Source organism: Chrysemys picta, chromosome 4 (genome assembly GCF_011386835.1).
Source record: "Chrysemys picta bellii isolate R12L10 chromosome 4, ASM1138683v2, whole genome shotgun sequence".
Classification (NCBI taxonomy): Eukaryota; Metazoa; Chordata; order Testudines; family Emydidae; genus Chrysemys; species Chrysemys picta.
This window is the reverse complement of record NC_088794.1, coordinates 39,144,046-39,168,335: the sequence shown is the minus strand read 5'-3', so window position 1 is coordinate 39,168,335 and position 24,290 is coordinate 39,144,046. Positions and strand designations below refer to the sequence as shown.

The window sequence follows — 24,290 nt, the reverse complement described above, 5'->3', positions numbered from 1 at the left end:
CAGGGACGCTGCATGTCAGCCTCGGAGCAGAGGGCGGGTTCCTGGGACTGGGGTCTTAAAGGCACAGGCCTCCAATTCCTAGCCTGTCAAAGCTTAATCACCGCAGCTCCTCTCTATCCTATACAAGTGTTACAGGGCCAGGGCCACCCAGAGGGGGGTGCCAAGTGGGGCAATTTTCTGCAGGGGCCCCCACAAATATGTCGGAGGCTGCCCCCGCCTCCGTCTTCCCCCGGTGCCTCAGCGTGCCGCGTCCAGGAGCGGCCCTGGCGCACTGCAGCGCCATGGCTCCAACGCTGTCCGGGGACGCTCCTGGTCGCAGCACGCTGAGGCTCCAGGACAGGAGGTAAGCGGTATGGTAAGGGGCCGGGCACCCCCCCGACCTCATCCTAACCATCACCATCACCCAGCAACAGCCCATTATGTAATTGCAAATGTATACATACCATTAAAGCATTTAATGTTTTTAAATAATGTTTTTAGTGTATTTTCAAATTATTACAAATTAATTTTTGAATGTATTTCACTAATTTTTTTTTACATTTCCAAATACAGGTTACTATAGTATTGCAACTTTTTTTTATGGAAGGGGCCCCAAAAATTGCTTTGCTTTGTAATAATTTGAAAATACACTAAATACATTATTTAAAAATATTAAGTGCTTTAATGGTATGTATACCAGCTGCTTAGCTGCAGCGCACCAGGGGCGCTCCCGGACACGGCGCACTGAGACGCCGGGGGATGGGGGAAGACGGATGCAGGGGGAGCCTCCGACATATTCATGGCGGTCTCTGCAGGGCCCTCGAGGCCCCCGGGGCCTGGGGCAAGTTGCACCACTTGCCCCCCCGCCTCCCGGGCGGCCCTGAGACATTCTCTCGCCTAGACCTAGACCAGTTTCAACAGATTTAAAATTTTTATTAAGATGATGTTAAAAAAAAAAAGCGAACAGAGTTTGAGCATAGAAGTTTCTGGTTATCAGGGAATACTGTACAGATTATCGATGGTGCACAGTTTAGTTTAAAATCAGGTGGCATAAGTGAAGGTCACAAGGAGAGGGCAAAAGGTTAGAGATAAAAGGTGAAACTAGTCAAAGTGAAAAGTTACAGCCTAGATGATGTCATAATGCAATTAGGTCTGATCCATTTCCAATAATTAACCACAGACTTCGCTGACACACAGGCTGAGATGGACTGGCATCACACAGGCCAAGCAGGTGATTTTCTATTCCTGAAGTGTCTTACCTCCCAGGGCACAGCTCACAAACACCAGCAGCACAACGAATGGCGGCTTCGTCCGTACGATATGGAATTGTCCATGGAACTCGGTCTCCACCGAGAAAAAGCTGCTGTTTATGGCGCTCATCCTGCCTGAGCCCCGTGTCACTCAATTCACCGGGCTCACAGCCAGCACCCCCCACCCCGAGTGGAGAGACGGGGCACCACGGCACTGGCCTAAGTCCTAGCTGGGCCTTCTCACTGCAAGGATGGATTCCCCACTTGCCCACTGCAAAGGCTCAGCGCAGGGAGCCCTTCTCCCACCCAGTCCTCAGAAGGAGGTGGCGAGGGGCCGTCCCAGGAGCCGGATCCCTCTGCCGGGCAGTGCCCAGGCTCAACCTTTCCTGTTCCCACAGGGTCCACCAGAGCCCTCTCTCGGTTAGTTTCAGGCCCGGCCTCGCCCTCCCTTTCAGATGCTCAGCGTGGCCGTGTTCGCGCTAGGAAGCCGCTGCACCACCACCAGGCGCCACCTCCGCCTGCTGCAACGGTCGAAACCAACTGCCGCTGCCGTTAGGTTTGAAAGTAGTCCGGCGCACGCCGCCCTCCGTCTCTTTCGCCAGTCTGCGCGCGCGAACCCGTGGAATTCAAATGCGGCTGTCGAAGCAGCACCTGGCTGTGCGTGTCATCAGCGGCGCGGGCCCCACGCGCCAGGTTCACCTGCTCCCTTTCAGGCTGGGGTCAGGGGCTTCTACCCCGTATCCCAGCCCTGTAGCCGCTGCTCTCCCCCTTTAAGGAGAGAGCGGGGCTGGTGAGAGGCGAGGGGGCCAATATTAACTAGAGCCAGGGCTGGTGCAAGGAAGTTTCACCCTTAGGCAAAACTTCTACCTTGCCTCCCCTCAGCCCTGCGGCAACTCCACGCCCCTCCTCCACCCTGAGGGGCGCCTCCCCCCCCCCCCCGCGGCAACTCCCCCTGGGAGCTGTGCGGCAGCTCCCTCCCCCGCCCTGAGGCACCCCCCGTGGCCAGGGCCAGCTCTAGGCACCAGCAAAGCAAGCAGGTGCTTGGGGCGGCAAATTTGCAGGGGCACAAGAATCCAGCATGAGAGCTGAGAACCAACAGGGAACCTTGGGAGCTGTAGTTCCTTGGTTAGTTCCCTGCCTATAGAGCCAGCCCTGGAGCAGGGAAAGAACTACATTTCCCAGCATTCCCTCAGCCGCAATTAATAGGAAAGGGAGGGGGAAGGAGTGTAGAACTGAAACCTCATGCTGCAGCTTGCTGTAAAGGGTAGGGACAGAGCCAGCTCTAGGATTTTTGCCGCCCCCCGCCCCCCAGCACCACTGTATTGCCCCAGCCCTGGACTCTCTCCCGCCCACACCCCCTGCCGCCTCAGCTCTGGCCCCCACCTGCACCTCCTGCCGCCCCAGCCCTGGGCTCTCACCCCACCCGCATCTCCTGCCACCCCAGCCCTGGGCTCTTCTCCCCCCCCTGCACCCGCACCCCCTGCCGCCTCAGCTCTGGCCCCCACCTGCACCTCCTGCCGCCACAGCCCTGGGCTCTCACCCCACCTGCACCTCCTGCCGCCCCAGCGTGGGCTCTTCCTCCCGGCCTCCCCTCCCCCCGCACACGCACCTCCTGCCGCCCCAGCCCTGCGCTCTCCCCCAAAGAAAGAATTGGGTGGACTAAATGCACATTGCACCTCTCTATCTGAAGCCTAGCAAGGCAGGTACGTGCATCCCACTAGAATTTAAAATGAAAAGTAAGGAAGGGGAGCTCTACTAGACTGGGCAGCTTTAGATACAGTACCAGATATGTAGGAGGATTTACACTTCTGAGCCATGGAAGCAGAAATTGACTTTTCTTTTCCAGATTTAGCTAATAGTCAGAAAGGGAATGCAGCACCTGCCTTCCAGATTTGAACGCCCTCAAAATTCCAGAGTGCTCAAGCTCAATTGGGGCAGCTGTTACTTCATTTCCCCCAAATCAAATATACTGATCCACTGTAACTTGCTGTAGGAAAAAGTAGAATAAATTGAGCAAGAAATGCTTCCCAGTGGTTATTAGGACTGGAATTGCTATTTTCAACAGCCATTGCTTTATTACTATTATTATTTTATTTTTAAGTTTTAGTTTTATTTGTTTAAAAGGAAGACAGTGATATTGCATTGGCAAATTCCCCATAGAAACAAAGAATGGAACAAAAGAATAATAAAGGCACCTCAACTTTTCCTCATTTATGTAGGACAGTCTTATATCCATCCAGATAGCCTTCAATCACACAAGCTGAAAATTGTTCCACTTTACTGCAGTTCTGTAACCATATGGGAACCAATCCTGTCTGTGTTCTGTGCACATCCAAAATTCCTGCTGAATGACCCGCCCTGGGAGCGAGTTACCAGTGACCCAGGGCTGGGGCGGCAGGAGGGTGTGGGGAGGGGGCAGCCAAAATTTTTTTTGCTTGGGGCAGCAAAAAACCTTGAGCCGGCCCTGCCCGCGGCAGCTCCCCACCCCCCCGGCCCGGGGATCCGTGCGGCAGCTCTGACCCAGGGGAACCCCTGGGCTGCCTGCCAGTGGCTCAGACTCCCGCTCCCTCCCAGTGCAGCGGCCGCTGTAAAAAAAAAAAAAAATTGGGGGCACCGCTTTTTGGCACCCCCAAATCTTGCCACCCTAGGCAACCACCTAGTTGGCCTACATGTTAGCACCGGCCCTGACCAGAGCTGGCTGATTTTCCCTCCCTCCAAACTAAACACAACCCAGAATCTTCCCCATTGCGTCAAACATTTTGAAACGCTTGTTTTCACTCCACCCTCCCACTCCCCCGCAACTCACATTTTACTTGTTCCCCACTGGGAAAAATGGGAGGGAGGTAAAAAAAAGAGACAATATGCCATTTTCACTTTTTAAACCTAATTTAAAAAATCCCACTTTTCCAATTGAAAAGAGGGTGTAATGGAGTAAAAATGCGTGAGAAAGTGTGTTTTGTTTGACTTCCACTCCCTCCTCCCCTTTTTCTACTAGAATAAAGGAGGAAACCAAGTAACTGACATGTTTTTTTTTCAGAAAAACAAAGTTTCCACAAAATCTTTGTTTTATTCAAAACCAAGTTTTCAGCTAAAACTTCTAATGAAAACTTTCCACCCAGTTCTACGATCACCATCAAGTAGGTGGGTTGAACGCCAGTTGGCTCAAGATGAACAGGCTATGGAACCCTGTTGTATCCACGAGCCACACCTCCCTGCTAATGATGAGGAAGGCTGCAACCTACTCCATTTTATAGAGCGCCCCTGCATCCAGCAGTGCAAAAAGGCCACCTTAATTGGGTAGCTGAGGATTTCCCTGGTGCAGGGAAATCTCTGGGTTGTTTAATGTCAATGTAAATGCTTCTGCCTCGCCCTGTTGGGAGAGGAGGGGGCATGTTCAGAGCACACAGCAGTCTGGCAATCCCTGGCTCTCATGTAAACTCTGGAGGACCATTACTGCTGATGCAAGATAGAACAGCCCCAGAGCTCTTGGGGGAATAGATCTGTGCATGAGGCTTTGGGTAAGTTGCCAACACAGCACTTCAGATGGAAAAATATTCTGCAATGCTGATTTTAGTCAGATACTAAATAAGACCAAATTGGCTTTTTTCCACTTCCACTTTTTTCCACTGCTGCTATCTGGAACTGTTGCAAACAAGCTGAAATGTAAAACGTTGTTTTATTCCAAAGGGAAAGGACGCTTCATTTGCTTAAGCACTTTAGACATTTAAAAAGACAAAACACACAGTGAAGATTTTATTTTTACTTTGCCACACACACAAAAAAGTTTCCAGGCCACTGCATAGCAGAACTGTTTTCTCTGTTGAATTCATGATGGTCTTGCTTTGAATGAATATTATATTTAAGACAACACAAAACTACTGTAGTGGTGTCTTTTTTACTCTGCATAGGACAGAGCTTTGGTATTGTTGACATTTTTAGTCTGCAAAACTCTGGGAAAAGATCAGGTGCAGAGTAGGCATACTGGCCTTCCTCCCCCTTAATCTACTGAAAATACTCCCATGTATTACTGCCAGATTTTCAAACAGAAAAAAGGGCAGTATGCCACATTATATATCAAAAGTGTCGATGTCGGTTATGATCCTGAAAGCTGTTGAGCATCTCATTTTCCACTGAAAGTTGTACAAGTTGTTGGTATTCAGCAGATGCAGGTCAGGTTCATAGTGTCCAACTGTGGTACTTAAGTAAGCAAAACTTCTCTTGACTACAATGGTGATAGGACAATTAGAACTTCAAAATAATTCTGGATTTGTACAACTTCTGTTGAGTCGTGCTTGTCAAAATTTCATGGACTCCACCATTTCAATAATCAAAAATTCTGTGAAACTCCATGCTTCAAGGACATCAGATTGAGCCCAAGCATGACTTTTCTGAAGGGAATGCAAAACACCAACTTTTCCCAAAATCGGTACTCAAGATGTGAAGTAATCCCCTAAAATTGAACTGTCTGATTTAGTGACATCCCACTTAGATAAGAAATCAACTAAGTTACTCCAGGATTGAATTGAGGCTCATATGTCAAAATATCATGCTAATTCAATTTCATATTGCTGCTTTTTATTTTTAAGTCTTCAAGGTACTGAATCTGCCCTTTACATTTCATAATTGTATATCTTCCTTGTATATCTACCTTTTTATGTTGTATATCATTCTAATATACTTAAATACAAAATGCATTGTACTTGATTTAAATATCAACTTGTATTTTAAAGCTCATTTTGTATTACTTTGAATGGGTTTTATGTTTGAATTCAAGATGGTTACTGATGATACAGTTTTACTATGGTTGATTGTAATTTAAAACTGTTATTTTGTAATGGATAATATTTAGATTTATCAACTCTATTCTCAACTTTAAAATAAAGCATTTAAGAAAAAGTATGGTAAATAGACGTCATTAATTCAGAATAACTGAAATAAAGTCTCTGCAAAAATCACAGCATCTGTAGAATAATAGTTCGGTTCTCATCTAAATGCAAAGCTATAATTTAATCATAGGAACCTATTGCATCATGAGTCATGAGCACAGTTTAAGAGTTTTCTAAGCAGCTACAGAAATTTCAATTGAGTTATTATGCTGCTGTTTTCAAATAAACTAATATTGTTTGTAACATAGACCAGAATTATTAAAAGCAGTCAATCTTCAGATTGTTTAATATTAAAATTTATCAAATAGGAAGTAAATATTACTTTATCTGATGTACAGAAAGAATATAATGGAGTATGATGAAGCATCTGAGAATATCATGCAAATATATACGAAGAATTATTCACATGGGTACCCCGGTAAACGTAATTCCTCAAAATACTTCAGACTCTTCATGCTTCTGTCAAATCATTGTTTGAATTGAGGAGCTTCAACACTATTTTATTTCTAGAACATAATATAGAGTAATTGTTTCTTCTCTCCAGAATGAATGATGGTAGGAGACTTTACCCATGCAGACCTCCAGCTTAATTTCAGACTGCACCTCTCAACTTTTTCTAGAGAAATATGTAAGAATTACATAGTGACTCAAGACTCTGTTTTGATCGTTTCTCAGGATACATTACTGTATACTGTAATTTATTTTAATCATATTCCTCTTGATCTTTTATTCTGTTATATTAAATTAGTTGTAAATTAATGTAAAAAGGAGTATCTCTTGTACCAAATGTTATATAATTTCAAAAAATGACATGGCCTGGTGTAGTGAATAGATGTATTGTAATAGTATATGTAGTATACATAATATACCTAGTAGAAATTTGATTCAGATAACAGCTAGAAATTATTAGTTGATATCAGTATAATTTGGACAAGAAAATAGCCCTTTATTTAGTAAAAATCTGTAATATTTAGCTCTATTTGTCATTGAGCTGCAGAAGCTAAATGGACAGATGATTCACTCAGCCAAAATTGAGCACATTCACCCTGCTCCACTGCATTAGACCAGAAGTACAAAATGTAGAAATAAGAAAACAGTGGCAAAGGCTTTGGAAAGACAAAGAAAATTACCTTTCTCTTATTACTATCCATTTTCATGGTTTTCCATCCATTTTCTCTTTTCTTGGTTTGTTAAAGAAAAAACAGCCTCTACAGAGGTGAAAAATGTAAAATAATCTAAAGGTTTTGTGGGAGACCTATGGAATAAATATTCTATTCAGAAAACTACATTAGAAGAAATTATAAGGTTACAGACTGAAGTTCTATATCATCTTCATATCCGATCCGAACAGTGCCAAATCCAACATGTCCAGCATCTCAACTAAAATAGTCAAGATTATCATGAAGGGCAGCTGGATGAAGCTGAATGCTGAAAGCCTGGGATGATGTTATTACGGAAAGTACTTTAAAAAATTTGCTACCTCTATAATGTTACTCTCCACTGAGTGTGACAAACAAACACCCACAACAGAGCTGCAATTGGCAACCACTTCCGCGCGCCCACCATTTCCTCGAGTCTGTCCCTTTAACTACCTAGGCGCGACTAGGTCCCTCTCCCCAGCCACACGCTCTCAACTCCCCCTGAGCCAATGCTCCCGCCCCTTATACCCGGACGCGCGCGCAGCCGCGAGCGCGCACCCCTCCCTCCCCTTTTTCCCGCCCACACCAAGCTGCCCTCCCGCCTTGATTGGCTAAGCGCTCCTGCGCCGGATAGTCAACATGGCCCGCGTGCAGAGCCGTGGTTCCTTGCGGGCCAATCGAGGTGGGTTTTACTGTGCGGGCTGCCTGAGCGTCGCCCAATGGGAAGCGGTCTTATTGACGGCGGCGCAGCCCGAGTGAGTCTGCCTGAGAGAAGCTTAGGCGTCGCTGGTGGGGCCGTGAGGAGACGCGAGGCCCGGGCAGGTGAGGGCCGGTGGGGCCGGTCTGAGCTCCTTGTCCTTTCCCGGCTGTAGCTAGGTGAGGGGGCCCCCATGCCTGGGAGCGAGGCCCGCCCTCCCTGTTTGCGGTTGGGGCGAGCGGAGGCGGCCTCTCTAGCCCGGGGTGGGGCTCCGGGAGTGGCGTGGGAGGCCCGGGGCGCCCCACTGGCGTGGGGCGGGCCTAGCTCCGAGCGGGCAGGGTTGCGCGGAGCTTCTGTCGCTGCGCCGGGAAAGTTCGGCTCCGCGGGGCCGCTGTGTGGGGCGTCTCAGTGATTGTAGGCCTGGCATGAGGATCCCCGGCCCCGCGTGCCTCCGCTCTGCTCCCCTGCGGGGAGGCCGGGACCTGGGGGCGCTCCTTCCCCCACCGCTGTGTTCACCTCGCTGCCACCCCGTCTCTTCTCCGGCTGCCCTGGGTAGGGAGCTCACTTCTTCTACTCCCCTGCCCCGATTGCACGCTGCTGCGTCTCCCCAGGTATCCTGAGAGAGTGCGTAAGAGTCTTATTATCCTACTCATTTGGTAGCTGCATTTCATATCCTCAAGCGGGCTGGACCTTGCACGTTGAGACACTCACAGCAGAAGGGCAGAGGAAAAAGTATAGAGGCACTAGGGGAAGGAGAAAACAGCCAAATTATCCAAGTCACCTTGACTTATTGCCACCTTATTGTGTGGCAAGCATAGGCCTTTAAAAGGAGTTTAAATATCGTGCAAAGAAGAGGTTATGTGAACCAGCTTAAAGAAGTTCTGTTCATTCCCTATTTTTATTTCTCTTAAGTTTCCCCAGCAGGAATATAAAGTTGATAGTTGGTTGCTGCCTACAAAGTTATGTATAAAAGGTCTGACACAGACATTGTAACTTTCTTCTGAGGTTTGGCTTACCCATGAGTTGTTGGGCCCTACCAAATTCACAGTCCATTTTGGTCAATTTCAGGGTCATAGGATTTTAAAAATAGTAAATTTTATGGTATTGTAATTGCAGGGGTCCTGACCCAAAAAGGAGTTGGGGGGGGGGGGGGAGTGGCAAGGTTATTGTAGGGGGGTTGTGGTACTGCTACTCTTACTTCTGTACTGCTGCAGACGGTGGCATTGCATTCAGAGCTGGAGAGTGGGAGCCCAACTCTGAAGGAAGAGCCAGCAGCAGCACAGAAGTTAGAATGGCAAGGTATGCCATCCTTACTTCTGTACTGCTGCCTGCAGAGCTGGGCCCTTAGTCAGCAGCCGCAAGTCAGCAGCCGCTCAGCTCTGCAGACAGCAGCACAGAAGTAAGGGTGGCACGGGTATGGCATTGCTATCTTTACTTCTGCACTGCTTCTGGCGGGGTGCTGATAGCCCACAGCCGCCACTCTCCAGTTGCTCAGCGCTGAAGGCAGCACAGAAGTAAGGGCGGCAATACCACGATCCCCCTTAAAATAACCTTGTGACCTTCCTCCCCCCCCCCCCCCCACAATTCCTTTTTGGGTCAGGACCCTCCCTCACTTTGAGACACTTTGGTCTCCCCCATGAGATTGGTATAGTATAGGGTAAAAGTGCACACAAGACCACATTTCATGGTCCATGATGTGTTTTTTGTTTTTAGGGTAGGCTGGGAGAGAAGATGCCAGCCCGTGGGGCTCCCCAAAGCACAGGGCCTGGAGTGGTTCCTAGGGATGGCTCTGATGCCTAAGGGCCAACCAAGACTGGGGGTTTATTGAGTTAAGTCAGGCGCGGGTAAACTTTTTGGCCTGAGGGCTACATCAGGTTTCTGAAATTGTATGGAGGGCTGGTTAGGGGAGGCTGTGCCCCCCCCAAACAGCCAGGTGTGGCCCAGCCACTGCCCCATCTGACCACCCCCCTGCTTCTTGCCCTCTGATGTCTCCTCCCCCCCTGAACCTCTGCCCCATCCAACCCTTCCTCTCATTCCTGACTGCCCCCTGGAGCCCCTCCCCCATTCAACCCCTCTGTTCCCCGCCCTCTGACCACCCTGACCTCATCCACACCCCTGACCACCACTCCGAACTCCCTTGCCTTCTATCCAACCCCCCTGCTCCCTGCCTCCTTACTATGCTGCCTGGAGCGCTGGTGGCTTTACAACTGCGCTTCCCAGAGCACCAGGGCAGCCAGCCACGCTGCCCGACTGGAGCCAGCCACACCACAGCACAGAGCACCGGGTCAGGCCGGCTCTGCAGCTGCGCTGCCCGGCAAGAGCTAGCAGTCCCGCTGCCCAGAGCATTGCGCTAGTGTCGGGGCAAGCTGAGGCAGCGAGGGAGGGGGAATAGTGGGGGAAGGGCCAGGGACTAGCCTTCCAGGCCAGGAGCTCAGGGGCTGGGCAGGACGGCCTGGTGGGGCGTAGTTTTCCCATCGCTGAGCTAGGTGCTCAGAAACAGTAGATGGTACCTGCTTACAAAAGAGCTTACAGTCTAATTCAACAAGACATACGTGCACATGGGAAAGGGTATAACACAAGCAGAGTGATGGCATTAGATATGGTGGTTATGCTGTTTATTTACTTTTTGAGGGTGTATGTTTGGAAGGGATAAACTAAATGGAAATAAGAGGTGAGGGGGCAAGGCAGGGGAGTAAAGGGGTAAGAAATTAGATAGGTGTGGAGTGAGGTTTAGGTGAAGAGACTGAGAATGGGGGATTAGGAGTTAAGGTTAGAACAAATAGCCAATCAACACAGGGGTGGAGCAAGTCCAGTCGGTACTACAGAAAGTCCTCTAAATATGCAAAGGTCCAAAGATATGCTTTGGCTTTTTGGCTGCTTTTGCCCCTACTGGCTGGAGTCTCTGGGGCTGACTCTTATACAACCCATATGGTGAGGTGGGAGAGGGGAGGCCCCACCCGGGTCCTAATGCACCCAGAGTGAGAGGGTTCTCTCCTACACAATTCTGGATCTGGTGGCTAACTGAGTGGAGGGGTGGTCTGATCCTGACTGGGCCTCATTTTACCACTCTTTTCCCAGTGCAGCAGGCTCAGTTTCTTCCTCTGTGTGTTGGCTTACATGCAACTGTAAGGACTTGAAATCTTTTTTTTAAACAAAATGAAAGTTTTCTTTTTCAAAATGCATTCCCTCTTGTGGGATGGTGCCTCCTGACATTAAGCTTGCAGGACCTTTTTCAAAGCTGTGCCTGTTAGAGGTGAGCAAGCCCTTCCTTCTGGGGCTGAGCCTTTGTTTTTGGGCCCTACATGGGCTGAGACCCTCCCCTACCTCCCAATTATTTCCATTCCTATGCTGCTTCAGCTAACCTGTATCGTGTCTGGTTTGCATCAGGCAGACTTTAATTACAGCATGTTTCCCAGGACTAGTGAGGTAGGTGGCTTTTTGTTGTTGTTGTTTGTTTTTATTTTGTTCTGTGTTTTAATATTCTGTCACTAATGGCATAATTTGAAGATAATGGTTTGCTCGAGGTAACTGAGACCATAACTTGTCCTGCAAAGCTTATTGGTGGTGATGCCCAAGAAATAACTCTCTTGATTCTAAGCTCCAATATTTGAGTGCCAACAGTTATAAAACTGTAAACTGAGCTTGCTTATCATGGAAATAATTATCACAGTAAACATGGAGACGCCATGATACCACTTACTTTCTCATTGAAATGCACTGGCTCTATCATACTTAACTCTTCCAGAATTCACAGGCAATTCCATGATCTCTGTAGGAAGAGCTTGTTTTAAAAGTTGTACTATTTTTTGATTTCTGACCTTCTCTTAAGTTTTCTCTAACTGGAAGAGCTCTGTTTGAAAGTATCCCTTCAATAAGTGTTGAAACACTGGGAAAGTTCCAGAAGACTAGAATAAAGCTAATGTTGTTCCACATTTTTAATGGGGTAAACAGGATGACCTGGGTAATTACAGGTAGGGCAACGAGTCTGTCATGTAGGTTATGGATTCCATGACTTTCCGTGACTTCCATGACTTCTACAGGAGCCGGTGTTGGCTCAGAAGCACAGCAGTTTGGGTTGTGGGGGGGAGGGGGAGTGCAGTTCCCAGCCAATGGGAGCTGTGCAGCCGGTGCTTGTGGCGGGACCAGTGTGTGAAACCCCATGGCCTATCCACCACCTAGGACCTGCAGCCAGGACACCTGGAGTCGGGTAGGGAGCCCCTGCCAGCCCCGCCAACCACCTCCAGCACCAGCAGGAGTCCCAGGCCATGGCCTGTCCCCCCCACACCCTGCAGCACCAGCAGGGTCCTGGGCCAGTGCCCCTGGACCACCACCCCACCCCCCTCAGAGCACCCGCAGCCCCCCGCCTATGTTTTAGTTAAGGGTATATAGTAAGAGTCATGGACATGTCACGGGCCATGAATTTTTGTTTACTGCCCTTGACTTGTCCATGACTTTTACTAAATATATCCATGACTAAAATGTAGCCTTAATTATAGGCCAGTCAGTCTGACATTGATCCCTGGGAAGATAATGGAGCAGCTGATATAAAACTCAGTTAATAGAGAATTTGAGGAGGGTAATGTAATTAATGCAAATCAATATGGATTTATGGAAAATAGATTCTAGCAAACTAACTTGATATCTTTTTTTCTAATGAGATTACAAGTTTGGTTGATAAAGATAATAGTGTTGATGTAATATACTTAGACTTAGGACCACATGACACTGTGATTTAAAAACTAGAATGATATAAAATTAACATGCACACATTAAATGAATTTGAAGATGGCTAACTGATCTCAAAATTTAATTATAAATAGGAAATATAATCAAACGGGTATGTTTCTATTGGGTCTTGCAGGAATCGGTACTTGGCCCTACACTATCTAACTCTTTTATTAATGATTTGGAAGAAAACATACAATCACTGATGAAGTGTGCAGATAACACGCACACTGGAGTAGTGGTAAATAATGAAGAGGAAAGGTCACTGATACAGAGTCATCTGGTTCGTTTGCTTGAGCACAGCTTCTCAATGTCGGTTTAATATGGCTAAATACGTCTAGGAACAAAGAATATAGGCTATACTGACAGGATGGGATGCTCTGTCCTGGGAAGCAGTGACCCTGAAAAGAGATTTGGGGGGTTTGGTAGATAATTAGCTTAACATGACCTCCTGCAATGCTTGGAGGCATAGACATGGGAATCTTGAATAGGAATAAAGAGGTTATTTTATGTCTGGCACTGGTACAACTGCTGCTGGAATACTGTGTCCAGCTCTGGTGCTTGAAATTCAAGAAGGACATTGATAAACTGGAGAGAGTTCAGAGAAGAGCCATGAGAATGGTTCAAGGATTAGAAAACACCTTTTAGTGACTGAGTTATTGAGTCTGTCTTTTTAACTTAACAAAGAGAAGGTTAAGGGGTGACTTGATTATAGTCTGTGAGTATCTACACAGAAAACAAGTATTTAATGATGGACTCTTCAGTCTAGCATAGCGGTTCTCAAACTGGGTTGGGACCCCACAGTGGGTCACAACCTTGTTTTAATTGGGACGGCAGGGCTGGCATTAGACTTGCTGGGGCCCGAGGCTGAAGCCCAAGAGCTTCAGCAGTGGGCGGCGGGGTTACAGGCCCCCCACCTGGGGCTGAAGCCCTTTGGCTTTGGACGCCTCCCTTCCCCGCCCTGGGTGGCGGGACTCAGGTGAGCTCAGGCTTCAGTCCCCCTTCCTGGGATCATGTAATAATTTTTGTTGTCAGAAGAGGGTTGTGGTGCAATTAAGTTTGAGAACCCCTGGGAGCAGAGAAAGGTATAAATCAATGCAATGGCTGGAATTTGAAACTAGACCAATTCAGATTGGAAATAAGGCATAAACTTTTAGCAGTGAGAATAACTAATCATAGAAACAATTTACCAACGGAAGTGGTGGGTTCTCCATCACAAATAATTATTAAATCATGATTGAAAGTTTGGGATTCTATGAATGCCCCAAACGTCTAAATTCTGACACCTCAAATTTCTAGGCGATACGCAAGTGCTTGATACTAGAATATTGCAGCAGCAGTTGGTGTCTTGATGTTAATTTATTATACCTACCATGTAGGAGATTGGCCTTCCTCAGAGCTTGCTTGACACATGGCAATAGTCAAACTGGGCCTTAGGCCCCAATCCACAAAGGTACTTATGCACCTGTATCCCAGTCTTTGGCTCCTAAGTCACAATTGTAGGCTCTTCTGTGATAAACAAAACTCCAGCTGACTTCTGTAGGTGCCAAAACTTGGTGCCTAAATTTTCAGGGTAAACATTCTCTAGGTGCAGACATTTCTGCCTCTGGACACATACATTACTGCCTCACTTTAGATTTCCTGAACCTAAACCCCAGATCAGTGCACGAACCAGGGGAAGATAGGCATTCTCCCGCCTATCTCCCATGCGGGGCTTGATAAGGTAGGTGTGCTCAGAGGTTGCATACCAAATCAAGTTTAATTCAAAATCTGTCTGCTGGAGGAGGAAGTGGGAGGTGGTGTCCACCTTAACTTCTAGCCTATTGGTTAGAACACATACCTGGAATGTGGGAGATCTGGGTTCAGCGCCCACCCACCCCGGTCTCATGAAGGGAGAGGATATGAACAAGTGTCTCCTACCTCTCAGGAGAGTGCTCTAATCACTGAGCTATGGGATATTCTGATGTAGGGCTCTCTAAATCTCTCCTATTGAAGCTATTCCACTTGGGGTGAATATGCAAATAGTCATTGGGTCAGAGAGACTGAAAATAAGACTGGTGTTTAGGGCCAGGTATCAGGTTTAGTGTGGGGGCAAGAGATAGAAGGAAATGCTGGAATACTGCATGCTCTCTCTCTCCATTCTCATGGCTCTTCTCTGAACTCTCTCCAGTTTATCAATGTCCATCTTGAATTTCAAGCACCAGAGCTGGACACAGTATTCCAGCAGCAGTTGTACCAGTGCCAGACATAAAATAACCTCTTTATTCCTATTCAAGATTTCCATGTCTATGCCTCCAAGTTAGGAAAGAGTATGGGAGGAAAAGACTAGGAAGTGAAAAAAGGGGAAACCTTGATCATTAAAACTTCTGAGTCAGGAGTATTTCAGCTCTTTAGTTGTACTGCCCTTTGTCATGTTTGTATTTGAGAATATCTATGTGCACTCCTGTTTGAGACAGGAGTTGAATGAGATGACTAAGTACTGGGTAACATAAGAGGAAAAATCCTTTTTTTAGAAAAGGAGCAGCGAACCTAAATAGGAGGTTTCAGAGTAGCAGCCATGTTAGTCTGTATCCGCAAAAAGAACAGGAGTACTTGTGGCACCTTAGAGACTAACACATTTATTAGAGCATAAACTTTCGTGGACTACAGCCCACTTCTTCAGATGCATATAGAGTGAAACATATATTGAGGAGATATATATACACATATACAGAGAGCATGAACAGGTGCTCTCTGTATAGTGTGTATATATATCTCCTCAATATATGTTTCACTCTATATGCATCTGAAGAAGTGGGCTGTAGTCCACGAAAGTTTATGCTCTAATAAATTTGTTAGTCTCTAAGGTGCCACAAGTACTCCTGTTCTTTTTCCTAAATAGGAGGTTATCAAACAGAACTATCTTACTGATACATAACCTAGGCTTTAACACTTTTTTGTTTTTAGTATATAGTTCAGATTTTATGATGCCATAGGAACAGATTACAGGCTGAAATTACTTACTTTTAAGGGATGTAAAGAGCTATTTAGCCATTTAAAAACAAATATTCCATGAAAACAACAAGGAGTCTGGTGGCACCTTAAAGACTAACAGATCCTTGTTGTTTTTGTAGATACAGACTAACACAGCTACCCCCTGATACTAAATATTCCATGAGATCACATCATAGAACAGCTGCTCATAAACTTACATTCAGATGTGATGCTCGGTGTGACCAGTCCGGTGAAAGATGTACAGTACGTAAGATCCTGCTTATGGCTGTTGACTGTTCCTTAGCAGATCCTGCAGCTAGAATTGCAAGCATCTTGAGGTGTTAATCAGATTTTGATAATTTTATATGAGAACAGTATATTGTGTCCTAAACATTTTATATTTTAATTTGTAGGTGGATACAAGCATACAGATGGCAGATAACAGGTAAGTCAGAATGCTCTCAATATCTGTTCTAAACAGAAATTGTTTGCTACTTACCCATCTTCAAAGCTCACCAGTATCTTAGTAAGCGGTTCTTTCATGAAACTTGGCAAATCAAAAATAGAGAAGGCTAGCCAGAACATTAATGCTTTCTCCCATGAAAAAGGAAAATGAATTGATGCATAGGAAGCTAAGAATGTTGCACAAATGGTCATGTGTAAAATCACTCTGTTCTTTGTATTGTCTACTTCTGAGGGCATTCTGCGCACAATATTTAAAAATTCTGCTAATTTTATTTGTCAAATAAATGTGGATGCTCCAGCATGGCATTGGGGAGCACAGGTTGCAGAGAGGTGGGAGATCACTGTGCAGCCTCCACCCCACAGACTCAGTGGTGAGGCTGAACCCAACCCTTACGTAGTGCAAGGACAGGGCCAGCCTACAGAAACACCCAAGGGCCCCTCCATGCCAGGTGTGGGCGGGCAGGCTCAGCAAGGCAGGTTCCAAGTGTGGGGGGATTCAGGTGTGGGTTGAGAGGGTTCGGGGGGGGGAGGGTATGCAGGTGACTCAGTGGAAGATCTGGGTGTGGAGGGGGATCTGGGAGCACAGGGGCTTGTTGGAGGGTTCTGGGGGTAACAGTAATGGGATTTTGTAGAGGGGTCCAGGTGAAGGTGGTTGGGGCTCAGTGGGGGGAGGGTCTGGGTGGGGGAGGAAGAGCTTGGCAGGGGGGTCTGGGTGTGAGGGTTTCAGTGGAGGGCCCAGATGCTGGGAGGAGTGGGGCTCAGTGGGATGGGGATCCTGGTGCAGCTAGTTGGGGTTCTGTGGGGTGGGGATCTGTGCAGGTGGCTCATCAGGGTGGTCCAGGTGCAGGGGAAATGGGGCTCATCGGGGGGGGGGGGTTCTGAGTGCAGGAGGGTGGGGGTGAGGCTCAGCAGGAGAGTCTGGGTATGAAGGGTCTGGATGCATGGGGGTTGGGCGGATGGGGGAGCAGTTCACTGTACAGGGATCCCACTTCCTGCAGCTGAGGAGTGATGGGTGCAGGAAGCAGGGGAGTTTGCAGAGCTTCCTACAGCTGGGGGGAAATCTGGGGGTGGGTCTGACCCAGCCCCGGATGCTGTGCAGGGGAAGAGGAAGTCCCCTCCTCCCCAGCCCAGCCGGGAATAGTAGCTGAGCTCAGCGCAGGGTAGGAGCCACCCACCGGGTCTTCCCCAGTCCTGCCCCCTGCCCCACAGTGATTTACCTCTCTGCCAACTGCCCTGGGCACCCGGAACATACTGCTGGGGCGGGTTGCATGACCACTCTTGTGGCTTCACTTTGTTTCCCCATCAGAAAGTCTTTTTTTTCCTGCAGAGAAGTAAAGAAATCTGCAGGGAACATAAGTTCTGCACATGTGCTGTGGTGCAGAATTCCCCCAGGAGTAACTGTCTAGACTCTGAATGAAATATATTGCAATTATCTTAAAATAACTTCCGTGTTGTCTAAATGTCCATCTAAAGTTTATCAACATAATAGTTTAAGTGGTACAAGCACTTTTCAGTTTGCTGGTAAGCTAGTGTTCTTTTTTTTTTTTTTAAGAGCAAGGTGAGGACAAACTGAAATTACAACTTTTTTCTAATTTGTTAAAAGTAACTGCTTTTACTGTGATTCAGAAAAAATCCCTCTTGATCTGAGGTTTTACGGGGATAGGGAAATAATCTGAGCTTTGAGGCCCTGTGCTGTATTTAATTATTCTGGATTGTATGCTTTTTGTAGAGTCCCAACATTGCTCCTGCCTTGTTGGGAGAGAATCCCCTGTGTAAATTACTCCATTTTGTACTAATAAGATGTTGCTTATATTTTAAGTTCCTCAGGGGAAAGAACATATCATTATCTTGATCTTGTACATAGCTGGACATGATGCCCATAACATTATTCCTAGACATGAAGGACTTTGCTTCCACCAAAATCTAATGTTCTAAAACTAAGTTTATGAACTAGAGTTTAGTAAAAATACTCTGGTCTCTGAAACAAAATTTACATATTGATAGCAAAGGTTCAGCTTTAACTGACTTGCCCTAACAGCTCTCCTTTTACCATCTTTAGGGCAAATCTGATTCTCAGATTTCTCTAACTCTGTGGTAATCAGTGGCTTCTTTGACTACTTAATTAGAAATATATTCGATACATCTGAGTAGGGAAATAATATAAAACACTGCATCTGGCATGTATTTTTTTACTTTCATAGCTACTAGTGTATCAAAGCCCTACTTAACTTGCGATATTGTGGAATCTGCAATTTCTGCAATATTAGCCTTCCACCGCAATTTTGACAGTGGGAGCACCAGGCGGCCAACAGTGGAAAAGTAATGGACCACAAATAATAAATGTCCATTATTTTCTGAAATTTCCCATGGGTTGTCTGCAACTCAGCCACAACTTTGATAATTATCCTGCAATTCAAGTGGGGCCTTACATATTGTGCATTACAAGCGTATGGAGACACTGCCCTGAAGAATTTACCGTCTAGTTAAACAAGAGTTTATGAAAAATTGTAAAAATACATGTTTCCTTGCATTTGAATTTAGAGATTATTTGTTCAATGGATTCCCAGACTGTGGTCTCTGAACCACCAGTGGCTTGGGGAGCACTTGCTGACCAGCTACATGGTGCTGGCCCCTTTTTGTCTAAGCAGTTAAACTGAGTAAAAGATGGCTAAAAATACTTCTTTCCCTGTATAATTTTTCTATGCAAGTAATTGCTGTAGCTGCAACAGGGTTGTTATGCTATTGTGAATGAGTGAGGAAGTCTACATGAGTGCAAATTGTGGTGGAGATGGTTCACAAATTTACCTTCTAATAAGATATGGTTCACTCTGTTAAAGTTAAGGAACCACTGACAAAGGCCAGTCTGCACTGCAGGCATCAAGAGACATACCTATTTACATTTGACCTCTCTGAGTCTTCAAGTCCAAATCATGTTGCTGGGGAAGCTTTTATAGCCAGCACATCTCCCAGAAGTTGGTTGTAATGGGTTCATATTATTTTTTTCCTTGTAAATGTAAACCCTGATTGTCCCTGAATTTCAGGTTATCCAAATTTCAATAAACAAATCCCAAAATATGTTTATCTGAAATTCTTGTTCTCACAGGACTTTTTGGGTGTTCTGTTTTTGATTCCTATGCCCAGAGAGGCTTTGAATGATCAGTTTTACCTATATTTCTCCTTTCCTGACTATTTAAAGAGTTTGGATCTCTCCCACTCTTAGATGAAAATCAAATAAGCCTTGCTCAAATGCCCTGTGTCGCAACATCCTCCTGGCCAAGGGAGGATGGATGCAGCTCCAGGGTCACTCAGTTGATGTGAGAACCTCCCTCAGCTTCTTACTTTCATGGGAGAAAACAATTAGCTTGATATCCAACCTCTGATATCCAGGTCTCAGACATCTGAACTCAAGGTACTGATGACAACAGATGTCTTTTAATGGGATCTACATATTTTTAACTTCTGCTGTGCGTCATACTTTAAAAATAGCATTCTTTTATATGTAATATAAAATAAAATACTTTCAGTGATTTCATAATTGGATGTAGAAGCAAATATTGAGCTGGTGTTACCTTTTGGTGTGTAAATCTAACTTTGGCTTCTTTAGTAAAGCAGAAGATGCTGCCTCAGATTCTGTGGAAGCTGCTAAACATGCAAGTGATAAAAAAGGTAAGTGTGAATTGTAAGTAACTATATAAGGTTATACTAATAGTGGTAAGCCTCCTGTTTCTCTTGTACACTGAAATCCTTTTCTATACAACTACAGAAATGTTTACATCCAAAATGGTGTATGCATGTGTCTATTTAAGGCTCTACTAGTGACCCGTAGTTAAGGCTAAGAGGCCATTTCTAAGTTTTGACAAAATCAGTTGATCCAATTTTGTTCAAGTGTGAAAACCCTTATCTTTGATCAGAACATTTTGCAACTAAATAAAATGACAAAATGGAAACTTCAGACTTGACTTGTAAAGCTCTGGCAAGTTTCTTCAAAGTTTGAAGATTATTAGTTGCATATCTTTAAAGTTATAAACATTTTAAAATGGACAGTCTTTTGTGCACATCACGTCTACAAATACTTTAGAAGCAAGAGGAAGACCAAGGACAGTATAAGTCCGTTACTCGATCGGGGGAGGGGGAAACAATAACAGAAAATGTGGAAATGGCAGAGGTGCTTAATGACGTCTTTGCTTCGGTTTTCACCAAGAAGGTTGGCGGTGATTGGACGTCTAACTTAGTGAATGCCAGTGAAAAGGAGCTAGGATCAGAGGCTGAAATAGGGAAAGAACAAGTTAAAAATTACTTCAAGTTAGATGTCTTCAAGTCACCAGGGCCTGATGAAATGCATTCTAGAATACTCAAGGAGCTGACTGAAGCAATATCTGAGCCATTAGCGATTATCTTTGAAAAGTCATGGAACACGGGAGAGATTCCAGAAGCCTAGCACTATATTTGCCCTGTTCCAATCTATAAAAAGGAAAATAAGGACAACCCAGGGAATTAGACCAGTCACCTTAACTTCCGTACCTAGAAAGATAATGGAGCAAATAATTTAAGCAATCAATTTGCAAACATCCAGAAGATACTAAAGTGATAAGGAACAGTCAGCATGGTATATCTAACTTGGTTTGTGTATATATAACAGTCAGACGTGGTATAGCTTGACTTTAGTAAAGCTTTTGATTCTGTCTCACATGACCATCTCATAAACAATATAGGGAAATGCAACCTAGATGGAGCTACTATAAGGTGGGTGCAAAACTGGTTGGAAAACCATTCCCAGAGAGTAATTATCAATGGCTCAGTCATGCTTGAAGGGCATTACGAGTGGGGTCCCGCAGGGGCCTGTTCTGTCTCTGGCTCTGCTAATATCGTCATCAATGATTTAGATAATGGCATAGAGGGTACAGTTATAAAGTTTGCAGACGATACCAAGCTGGAAGGGGTTTCAAGTGCTTTGGAGGATAGGATTAAAATTCAAAATTATCTGGACAAACTGGAGAAATGGTCTGAAGAAAATAGGATGAAATTCAATAAGGGCAAATGCAAACTACTCCATTTAGGAAGGAACAATCAGTTGCACACACAAAAAATTGGAAATGACTGCCTACGAAAGAGTACATCAGAAAGGGATCTGGGGGTCATAGTGGAACACAAGCTAAATATGAGTCAACAGTGTTGCCAAAAAAAAAAAAAGCGGGTGGGGAAAGTGAACACGATTCTGGGATGTATTAGCAGGAGTGTTGTATTCAAGACACGAGAAGTAATTCTTCCTCTCTACTCCAAGCTGATTAGCCCTCAACTGGAGTATTGTCCAGTTCTGGGCACCAAATTTCAGGAGAGATGTGGGCAAATTGGAGAAAGTCCAGAGAAGAGCAACAAAAATGATGAAAGGTCTAGAAAACAACTTATGAGGGAAGATTGGAAAAAATTAGGTTTGGTCTGGAAAAGAGAAGACTGAGAGGGGACATGATGATAGTTTTCAAGTACATAAAAGGTTGTTCTTAACCGCTCAGGATAGGACAAGAAGCAGTGGGCTTAAATTGCAGCAAGAGAGGTTTAGGCTGGACATTAGGAAAAACTCCCTAACTGTCAAGGTGGCTAAGCCCTGGAATAAATTGCCTAGGGAGGTTGTGGAATCTCCATCATTGGAGATTTTTAAGAGCAGGTTAGACAAACATCTGTCAGGGATGCCCTAGGTAATACTTAGTCCTGCCATGAGTGCAGGGGACTGGACGAGAAGACTTCTCGATATCCCTTCCAGTCCTATGATTCTATGATTAGTTCTTCACTATATGGGATTTTGAACATGCTTGAAGTCTGTTCGCCAAAGAATGTCCTTTGTTGGTGAAGACAGAAAAAACTTAGGTTGAATCTTTCAACAAATTCTGAAATTCAAATTAAAGACTTTATCATCTGTGCACGCACGGTGGGATGCATTAAGGTTGCACAGGCAACCTTAATACTGGCATTGCATAATCTGGATGCTTGACTTTGCAATCTTAAATTTCTTTCATAGGTGTTTTTGGTAAATTTAGAAATACATTGGGGCCAGCACCAAGCACCTAAATGCTTTCAAAACTATATTTTAAAAAAGCAGCTTTTATGCTTTAAGGCCAGCAGTGGAAACCCCATGCTTCATATCAGGCTACCAATCCCTACTATTAAATTGAATCAAAAATCTTTCCGAGGCTTTGAAGTCTTAAACTGTGTGTGAAGCTTATTAAATTTGAGCAGGCCACTAGAGGGGGAGAGTTAAAAAGCATAGATTTTTCTACTAAGGGTATGTCTACACTATGAAATTAGGTCGAATTTATAGAAGCCGGTTTTATAGAAATCAGTTGTATACAGCCAATTGTGTGTGTCCCCACATAAAATGCTTTAAGTGCATTAAATCGGCGGACCGCATCCACAGTACCGAGGCTAGCGTCGACTTCCGGAGCGTTGCACTGTGGGTAGCTATCCCACAGTTCCTGCAGTCTCCGCCGCCCACTGGAATTCTGGGTTGAGATCCCAATGCATGAATGATGCAAAACAGTGTCGCGGGGGGTTCTGGGTACATGTCATCAGGCACCTCCCCCTCCGTCAGAGCAACAGCAGACAATCGATTCGTGCCTTTTTACCTGGGTTACCTGTGCGGACAACATGCCATGCCAAGCATGGAGCCCGCTCAGCTCAGCTCACTGTCACCATATGTCCTCTGGGTGCCGGCAGACGTGGTACTGCATTACTACACAGCAGCAGCTAATTGCCTTTTGGCAGTAGACGGTGCAATATGACTGGTAGCCTTCATCGGCGATCTGGGTGCTGGCAGATGTGGGGCTGGCAGACGTGGGGCTGCATTGCACACAACAGCAGCCCCTTGCCTTTTGGTAGAAGATGGTATATTACGACTGATATCCGTCGTCATTGTACTGCAGTGGCTGTCAATCATGGGCACCTGAGCAGACATGCTCAGTCCTATCGAACCGTCTCGACGATGATGGCTATCAGTCGTAGTATGCTATTTTCTGCCAAGCGCCCAGTATTTTCAGCCAAGCACCCAGAAGATGCCGAGGGCTATCAGTCATGCTGCACCATCGTCTGCCAGCTTAAGATGTAAAAAATAGATTTGTTCTGTATTCATTTGCTTCCCCCTCCCTCCGTCAAATCAGCGGCCTGCTAAACCCAGGGTTTTCAGTTTAATCTTTGGGGGGACCATTCTGTGTGACAGTTGTTTGTGTTTCTCCCTGATGCACAGCCACCTTTCTTGATTTTAATTCCCTGTACCTGTACGTCATGTCGTCACTCGGCCCGCCCTCCCTCCTTCCCCTGGTCCGTCAGATGCTAGTTTCGCGCCTTTTTTCAGACCAGGCGCCATAGCTAGCACTGGGATCATGGAGCCCGCTCAGATCACTGTGGCAATTATGAGCACTATGAACACCACGCGCATTGTCCTGGAGTATATGCAGAGCCAGGACATGCCAAAGCAAAACCAGGACCAGCCGAGGAGGCGATTGCAGCGCGGCGACGAGAGTGATGAGGAAATTGACATGGACATAGACCTCTCACAAGGCACAGGCCCCACCAACGTGCAAATCATGGTGTTACTGGGGCAGGTTCATGCCATGGAATGCCGATTCTGGGCCCGGGAAACAAGCACAGACTGGTGGGACCGCATCGTGCTGCAGGTGTGGGACGATTCCCAGTGGCTGCGAAACTTTCGCATGCGTAAGGGCACTTTCATAGAACTTTGTGACTTGCTTTCCCCTGCCCTGAAGCGCCAGAATACCAGGATGAGAGCAGCCCTCACAGTTGAGAAGCGAGTGGCGATAGCCCTGTGGAAGCTTGCAACGCCAGACAGCTACCGGTCAGTCGGGAATCAATTTGGAGTGGGCAAATCTACTTTGGGGGCTGCTGTGATCCAAGTTGCCAGGGCAATCAAAGACCTGGTGATATTAAGGGTAGTGACTCTGGGAAATGTGCAGGCCATAGTGGATGGCTTTGCTGCAATGGGATTCCCAAACTGTGGTGGAGCGATAGACGGAACCCATATCCCTATCTTGGCACCGGAGCACCAAGCCACTGAGTACATAAACCGCAAGGGGTACTTTTCAATGCTGCTGCAAGCCCTGGTGGATCACAAGGGATGTTTCACCAACATCAACGTGGGATGGCCGGGAAAGGTACATGATGCTCGCGT

General features: G+C 46.0%; 1 protein-coding gene across 17 annotated transcripts in view; it reads left to right on the top strand.

Annotated features, from left to right (window-relative positions):
- Nucleotides 1-7,872: 7,872 nt before the first annotated feature.
- NAP1L4 (nucleosome assembly protein 1 like 4) overlaps nt 7,873-24,290 on the top strand; it is a 61,957-nt gene continuing 45,539 nt past the window's right edge. For 2 of the 17 annotated variants that reach the window (XM_065594707.1, XM_065594712.1), the window contains exons 1-3: nt 7,873-7,936; nt 16,063-16,094; nt 19,719-19,780. In XM_065594707.1, the coding sequence (XP_065450779.1) occupies nt 16,081-16,094; nt 19,719-19,780 (76 nt within the window). In that variant the 5' untranslated portion in view covers nt 7,873-7,936; nt 16,063-16,080. Of the gene's footprint in view, nt 8,576-9,664; nt 11,378-16,062; nt 16,095-19,718; nt 19,781-24,290 lie in introns of those variants that run through there. The other 15 variants (XR_010600951.1, XM_008172940.4, XM_065594705.1 and 12 more) reach the window with 14 other exon arrangements.